At 43.1% G+C, this 8,041-nt stretch overlaps 1 protein-coding gene across 1 annotated transcript; it reads right to left on the bottom strand.

Moving 5' to 3' along the window:
* Positions 1–63: 63 nt before the first annotated feature.
* On the bottom strand, positions 64–7,252 carry LOC310792069 (acyl-coenzyme A thioesterase 1-like). The gene is made up of 5 exons (XM_083653768.1): positions 7,150–7,252; positions 5,154–5,395; positions 4,099–4,403; positions 3,134–3,336; positions 64–1,548 (listed from the first exon to the last, which is right to left on the bottom strand). Exons 2-5 carry the CDS (start codon positions 5,315–5,317, stop codon positions 937–939), a joined length of 1,284 nt encoding a protein of 427 aa, XP_083509894.1. The 5' UTR covers positions 5,318–5,395; positions 7,150–7,252; the 3' UTR covers positions 64–936.
* Positions 7,253–8,041: the final 789 nt, after the last annotated feature.

The following is an 8,041-nucleotide window of genomic DNA, read 5'->3' on the forward strand; positions in this document are numbered from 1 at the left end:
TCTTCACCCCTGCTTTAATTTCCACAGCATTATTTAATTTCCACAGCTTTAGTCATAGAAATAATAGTATTATTTAATAAACTTAGTTTCCGGGAAACGAAAGATGTAACGGCGGTGGAGTAAAGTTGTATATATTGTAGTTTGCATATTTACGTAATGTATTGTCTATTGCTTCTTTCTAGTAATATGTTGATACTGCTGTTTTTGCTCTGCACCTTACCTACAGGAATTTGTGTAACTTTTTATTGTTTAATTAGTTGTTGATGTCATTGATGCTACTGCTGCTGTAATGCCAGAATTTCCCTACGGGGATGAATAAAGTACTCTATCTAACTATCTATCTATCATTATACCACACAGCAAACACCATCAAGTTAATGTAAAAAAAATGTTGTGTAAAATGCATTAGATACAAACATTAAAATATAGCAAAGTTGATTTAGCCTACTCTTCACTAGAACACAAACTCAATCTGAAGACTTGTTGCTCCCAGTCCCAGACACGTTTTTTTTTTCTTCAGATAGGTTTAAAGCATTACACAGGGTTCCCACACCTTCTTTATCAACATCAACTTCAAGGACTTTCAAGGACCGGGTCTCTTAAATGATTGACTGTTTGCGTGTCACTTGTAGCACGCTCCATTTCAAGGGACATATCAATCTATATATTGAAATTTTTTCTTATTGCATTGATGAAGTGTCTATCGCCAATATAAATTATATTGCTATTGTTTTATTGCCCAGCCATACGTGATACTTCAGTTAGGCTACTTAAACCACACTGTACTCTCAACAATGACTCGGTTGCATGAAGGAGGACTATTAGAACACAACAGAGTGAAATGTGGCATCAGAATTCATAAGAACAAACTGATCTGCGATTGTAGGCCAATTTAGATTTTCATTTTCTATGTCCTTGATATGATCCCATTTGCAGCTATAACTTGGCTTTAGCACCCGCAGCATCGTCGCAGATCAGGTGCGTTCTGAAGAACTCCTGGATCTTCTTCCAGAGGCGGACCTCGGCCGCAGCGTGGGACCTGGGCTCGCCCCCCCACAGCACCGGCTTGCCCAGGACTCCGTGGAAACTGGAGGGACAGTAGGGTCCATAGGGCGGCTCCAGGTAATGCCCCGAGCCGGGGTAACACACGGTTTCAAAGTTCTCCTTCCCGTGACGCCTCAGTCTCTCCACCATCTCATCCACGAAAGCCTTGCTGTCCCAGTTGAGGTCGTCCTCTGCGGCCACAAACAGGAAGCGTGCCTCTGCCCGCTGGATGGGGATCAGAGTGGGCCTGTTCTCCTCTGCCAGGGGATCATGCAGAGCGTACTTGCAGTTGAAGGCCCCTGACTCGGTGGGAACCACCTTGCTGATGTCCGCCATTAAGGCAGGCAGGATCTGGCTTTTCTTATAGTAGAGAGGGAAGGACACATTGGCACTGCAGCCGTTGATCCACACAGCGGCTGCGATATCTGGCAGATAAGAGGCAATTGAAAGTGCAAGATCTCCACTCTTTGATAGTGATATTACACCAACTCCTTTACTGCCCACCTGTGGAGAAAAAAGAGAGTGCCAATTTGAAGTAACAAAAATGGCAGAGACTGAGGTTACTGTGTTGACTGTGAAACAGGGCAAGACTGTTAAAAGCTGCTAATTATTAGCTGCCTTTTCACCATTTATTGTGATAAATGCATGTTTTTATCCACCTTAATTTGGACTGAATGCCATTTCTGTCCAAATAAATAGTGAAGAGACAGCCAAGTTTTTTTCCCCCTTTCTCCAGGCTGCAAAAGCCCCCATGACAATTTTACATTTTGCCAGTGACATCTTTATCAGTGATGCTTACATTTTTATTGAAACATTCACCCATGAAACAAAGAAAAATGTAACATTTGTACTGATTTCTGAAGATACTGTAGCAAATATCACATTTGACAGAGGAGGGAGACAAAATCTGTCAGTGTTTTTGGAGGTGATCTCCGTTTATTATGACAATATAAGTTGTTGTAATACGAATCTGCAAATGTTATTTTCAGTTAGGCAGTCAGAGGACCATCATAGCTAAGTGGGGTCCTTGAGTTAGCAATGGGGCCGTGTTAGCACAGTGAGCTTTTAGTGAAGTTTAGCAGAGTGAGCAGTGCTTGTGTACTGAGCAGTGTTGGGCATGTTAGTTTTTTTTTTTTTAATATATACTACATACGTACATATTACTAGTTACTTTCATTTGAAAGTAATACGTTACTTTACAATATTACTGTATGTGTAGAGTAACTCATTAGTTATTACACTACCTTTGCATTACTTTCACCAAAATCACTGCAGTAGCGGAATGACATCGCCACCCCAGAACATCCCAAAAAATAATTTAAACCTTCTAAGTGAGTGTAAACTGTAAAATTCTAAATGTTATCGTTTCCTTTGTTATTGTCATCTATAGTGGTTACTTGCATTAAAATGCACAATTTGATTAGGAAATGATTGTATCTTTATTTAAAGCCCCAATCAGTAACTTTTTTGAAAGATTTTACTGTAATATAAGATCTTTTTAGTCATAGGACATGGTAGATTGACTTGTAATAGGGAGACTCTCGCCTTTATTTATCCCACACCGCCCTCCATTGGCCAGCCCTGGGACTAAGCAGTTTGCTGCCAGCGTCCCGAGGCAAGATGCGCGCATGCGCTCTACAGCGGCGGCGTTGTGTTCCTGGAAACCAGGAAGTAACTCGATTCGGATTTGCTACGAAAATGATGTTTCACGGAACTATGGATTATTATTTCATGTCATGTCAATGTCACAACATGTACATAGAGCTTTCTGGCGCTGTGTTTTGTTGACTTTGAACGGCGATATCGTTATCGATACTATTGCACGCAGAGGGCGCAGTTTCTCCAATAGCAAAACTTGGAAAAGTTGCTGAATGGGGCTTTAAATATGTGCTTTGATTTTTTTAAAGTTACTCAATTTGTAACTTGTGTTACTTGACAGAGTAAATGGTATAACATTATTGAAATCATGTTGGTAATAAGTTATCTTACTGAGTTATTGCCAAAAGTAATATATTAATATAATTATAAGAAAAACAAATCCCACATCTTATCAATTCACGTTCTAGTATCAGTTACTAAAACCACTCACCTTGGGCTGTTTTTTTAAGAACTGTATTGCCTCCTCAAAATAGTCCAGGTGGATCTCTGTGATCCTCTTGGGCAGGTCGTCGTGGCCGTACAGCGCGACAGTCAGGACCACAAACCCTCGGTTGGCCAGCAGACAGGCTCTCCTCTCTGACAAACCTCCACCAAAGGTGTACAGGTCCAACACAGCAGGGAACGGGCCTGCTCCTGGAACACAGCAAAATACAAGATGACATCACAAACAACAAATCTGACATCATGCGCATCTTTATTTTCAGTTTCATATAAGTGATGATATGTCCACAAGCAGGGACGTGCAGAGTGGGATAATCGGTGTGTTTTAGGGGTGCAGCAATGCGGTGTTGTTGTTAGTTATCCCTTTACTTTAGTCATCTGTCGGACTCCATCTATTCTGACTGTCCTCTTCTCATTATGTAAAGTGAACAAATCGTGTTTGCAAACAAGATAATCTGGGTTAAGAAAGTCACTATTAGCAGCAGCATCACGCTAGCTGGCAATAGTCAATTCGGCCCAAGTAGTGTCCTCTAGAGAGAGAGTGGCGTCAGCGGAGGACCAAAATGCGAGACTCATTAGCCAATGAACAGCCAGGAATGGGTCTCGCGCTACTTTTGCATGCTAAAATAAAGCTGATAATGTACAATTTGATTCAAGGGGGAAAAAACCCTTTCAGAGTACAACACAAACTGTCTATTTTGCTGCAACTCGACAGTGCTGCTTCATCCAGGACCTTACTTCCTGGAACTCTTCAGAGTAAAAAACTGGTCCATTGGAGTGAATGGAGATGTCGGGACTCTTCTATCTACATGGCTCTGGGTCCAAGTTTCAATGAGCTACATTGATCATGCGTTTGGTCACACCCCAAAAAAGTGTGCCCATGGCGCATCCTCTCCAGAGTCTCCACCCTAGACGTCAAGCATGAAGAACATGAATAAGCAGAAAGTGTCTAACCAGGGGGAGTAAACAGGACTCCTCGAATATTCCCATCTCTGACGGGGAGCCGGCTGACCCCCTCTCCCAGCAGAAGCCTGTGGTTGGTCTCCTGGGCCAGGGCGCGGCCCTCCCCCTCCCCCTGCCCGTCCTCCTCGTGCACAGAGATGTGGACCACGTGGGCGTTTCGTGCGTCGCTCTTGTAAAACTTTGTGTGCGCGGCGTCCGCCCTCAGCGACCACAGCAGGCCCATGGGCTCCGTGCCCACGTAGCTCCCGCTGAGAGAGGAGTCTCTCTGCAGGTCCACCTCCCCGCCAGAGTCCGCCCTGTGGGGAGAGAGGGGGAAGTGATCCGATTTGATTGATATCAATGCCATTATTGTCGAGTCTGCTTATTGGAACACAGTGTTGTTAGAATGTCTGCCTAATAACATCTGAACATGTTCTTCTTAAAAAGGATACGTGTCGACCATTAGACCGTATAAAGGATATGGACGGAGTCACCCATTGGTTTTTGCACTCCTGTTCTGAAGCCCAGAGTATGGCAGTGTGGCCGTCGCCATCTTGTAGTTCTTGTGCAGCTCGCGCAAGACTAGAGGTTTCCCAGAGACGCAGCTCCACCTGCTATTGGTCTGTGATCTGCAAGCTGCGTGATCACTGGACAGCCGACCTGTCAATCACCCCAAAACATAGTCTTTTCTATCGTCTATTTTACGGTAAACAGGTGCACTATATAAAAATTCACCCCCCATACAGTTGTAATAAGAGGTGAAATTATCTATAGATCAAAAACGTGTTTTGAACCAGGCTGTAAACACGTTTAATCCTGTTATAAAGATGGGCATTTTAACATGGGGATGAACAGGGAATCATTCCTTTTTGGAGCCAGCTTCAAGTGGCCATTCGAAGAACTACAGCTTTTAGTCTCACTTCCGTGACTTCATCTGTCTAACCCCTAGCTCGCCGCCTGGTTTCAACATCATTTGCTGCCGTTTCCACCCTCAAATGGAAGTTTTACAGACGTTACAAGTAGCTCCGTTTTCATCTTTCTTCATGGTTCGCGCTTCCCGTGCCTACCTGTAGGTGGCCGAGGAGCGGAACAGCACCCCCTTATCGTCGGTAGACCTGGCCCTCATGGAGACCAGCTGCCTGGAGCGCAGCCCGGACACCTTCACCTCCAGGGGCTCATCAAACAGGCACCTGGCCCTCGGCAGAAGCCTCAGTCGGACCTGGGAGGACATCTCTCCTTTCTCCTCTGAGTTTCCCCTGCCTGCATTCACACACACACACACACACACCAAAGCAACAACCAAAAACCACTGCAGGAGAAATGAGGAAATAATATAAATAAAAAACACAGTATGAATCACCGTGTAAAACAGACATATGATTATTTTGTTATGAAGAATCCAAAGAAAAACAGTTTTAGCAATGCAACCTGCAGGTGAGCCATAACTGAGACAAAACACAAGCCGACGAACCATGAATAATATTAGCCTACTCATGAAATTGCACAAGCAATGCTAATATAGATATGCTTCCAGGAGAGTAAGTAGTGAAAAAATATTCCCACTGTACAGTCTCAAAAATGGGTAAGCTGACACTGCCAGATGGTCTGTTTTCACATAACCATCTGGGAATGAGTCGCTCGGGGAAACAGTTTTAAAGCGGCAGGCACTTTCAAAAAATACCTAGCAGGTCATTGGATGAACCATCTGTCCATCACATCTATCACGAGGTGTCGTCACACCTAAATCCCACCCGTAGCTGCCTCATAGGATGCTGATTGGTGCAAACCTGGTTTGGATTTAAACCAATAGAGCGTGGCAAGTTATGGATGTCGTCTGATCGTGATCTCATGCAAATCCAGCTGCCTCGCAAGGTTAAGAAATGGGGGCATTTACAAAATTTGGGGGGCACTTAAAATAGTCATTAGTGCATAAGTTGCTAAAGCGTAGTAGTGTGAACAACAGTACTGTTGTTGTCTTCTGTTGTTTTATTAATTGGTGGCTGGCAAACAGCTTGCAGGTGCTGATTGTTTGTTAGAGATGGAAATGGAAATTAAATTAATTGAATGAATATAAAATGATCAAAATCTTGCCCGGAAATTTTGCCCCTCGATCATGGTTTGTAGGGACATTCTGAGATTTCTTGGGGCATTTTTGCCCTCCTCCACCACCACCACCACACAGCACACACCCAGATTTACACACACACACACACACACACACACACACACACACACACACACACACACACACACACACACACACACACACACACACACACACACACACACACACAGGTTTATTGGAACATTATTTGTTTGAAATATTGTTTTGTACTGTAATGTTTTTGTTTTGTCTTTTTTCGGTTTTTGTTTTTGCTTGAAGGGAGGTGGGGGTAATGCATTATGTGAAAGCATGTGTATACTTTTATGTTCATAAGGTGGACCCCATGGAGTAGATGTTACCTCTGTAACAAACAATAGGGATCCAAATAAATAAACACACACAACCAGATAGCTACATGTTGCATTCTCCCAATTAAATCCAAATTGGATGTATCTTCTTGTAAATTCGGCATGCAAGTGCACAGCACTAAATAAAACGTCAACTTATAAGTTGTCCAGACTGGTAGATGTCACTTTAACCTTCAAGCATAATAAGAAACAAGATGGGCAACTTTAGACGGTGCATGATAGGCTACTTTATCGAAATCAGTGATTGATGTAGGCTATTGTGCGCACGCCGAATTGGGTGGATCGTAATCATGTGTAACACGTCTTAAATCAGGTTGTATTGTCTATGTGTACTTCGGCCAATAACGAAGATCACATTAAACAATAATAATTGTGGACGGACTCTGATTGGATCTAGCCACAGAGTAGCCTACAGACCGTATGCCTATCAGGGCAGCCTGGTTCCGAAGTGCGCTAAACTAAGCCAACTATATCCACCAGTGTCCATTCTGCTCAGTCTCTATCAGCATTCAGTAATCCAAAGGCAAGCACTTTCTCACCATGGATTAACATTTATCATGATTTACCCTGTAAACAAAAGTGTGGACTCACCCGGAAACCCAACCCTCAGGCAGTGAAGCCAACTTCTTCTATCTTTATAATAGCGTGTTGAACCAGGCGGCGGAGCATTATCGCCACCATCTGGTCAGTTACAGTGTATCCTTGTCATTCAGTCCTTCGACTGATTTCCAGGTTGTTTTAAGGTTTTAAGGTTCTTTCTTTCAGGTTCTTCTTCTTCTTCTTCTTCTTCTTCTTCTTCTTCTTCTTCTTCTTCTTCTTCTTCTTCTTCTTCTTTTTCTGTGTTTTATGACAGCTGGCAAATCAACTTAAAAAGTGCATTACCGCCACCAAGTGGACTGGAGTGTGGCGTTGGAGCCATGTTGAGAATATTTACCAAGTTTCAAGAATCTGAATTATGAAACATTTGGGGATATTTGGAACTAGCGAATCAGTTATAAACACTGCAGAGAGGCAAAGTAGAGAGTACACGTAGAAACAGTGAAATAAGGGCGATATCTGAACGTACAAACAGGAAGTGTAGCATTTATTAGCATCTGTAACTGTTACTGTGGGGGGGGGACACAGGTTTCCCCAAAATAGAAAAAATACATAATGAAGCTTTAAGAGACTGATACCAGAGTTCATATCTTTATTGGTGACATCATCGTGTGCACACAAATTCCAACCAAACCAATTGTTTTAACAATTCTGACCCTCCCATCCAATAAAACTGCTCTTTCTCTCCCTAGCTGATCTCCCATTGGATCACACTCATGAATGACCCCTCTCCCCGTTATGTCCTGCGACTGCCACAACATCCTGTTTCAACATCACATACATCACATAAGGAAGCAAGAAGCTCTCAAAATGCAGTTTGATTGTGACTCTAAGCTTCAATGCTTCTGAGCAGATCTGTTTGAGGTAGTGAAAATGATACTTGTTT

The sequence above is a fragment of the Poromitra crassiceps genome, assembly GCF_964638095.1.
Source record: "Poromitra crassiceps genome assembly, chromosome: 17".
NCBI lineage: Eukaryota > Metazoa > Chordata > Actinopteri > Beryciformes > Melamphaidae > Poromitra > Poromitra crassiceps.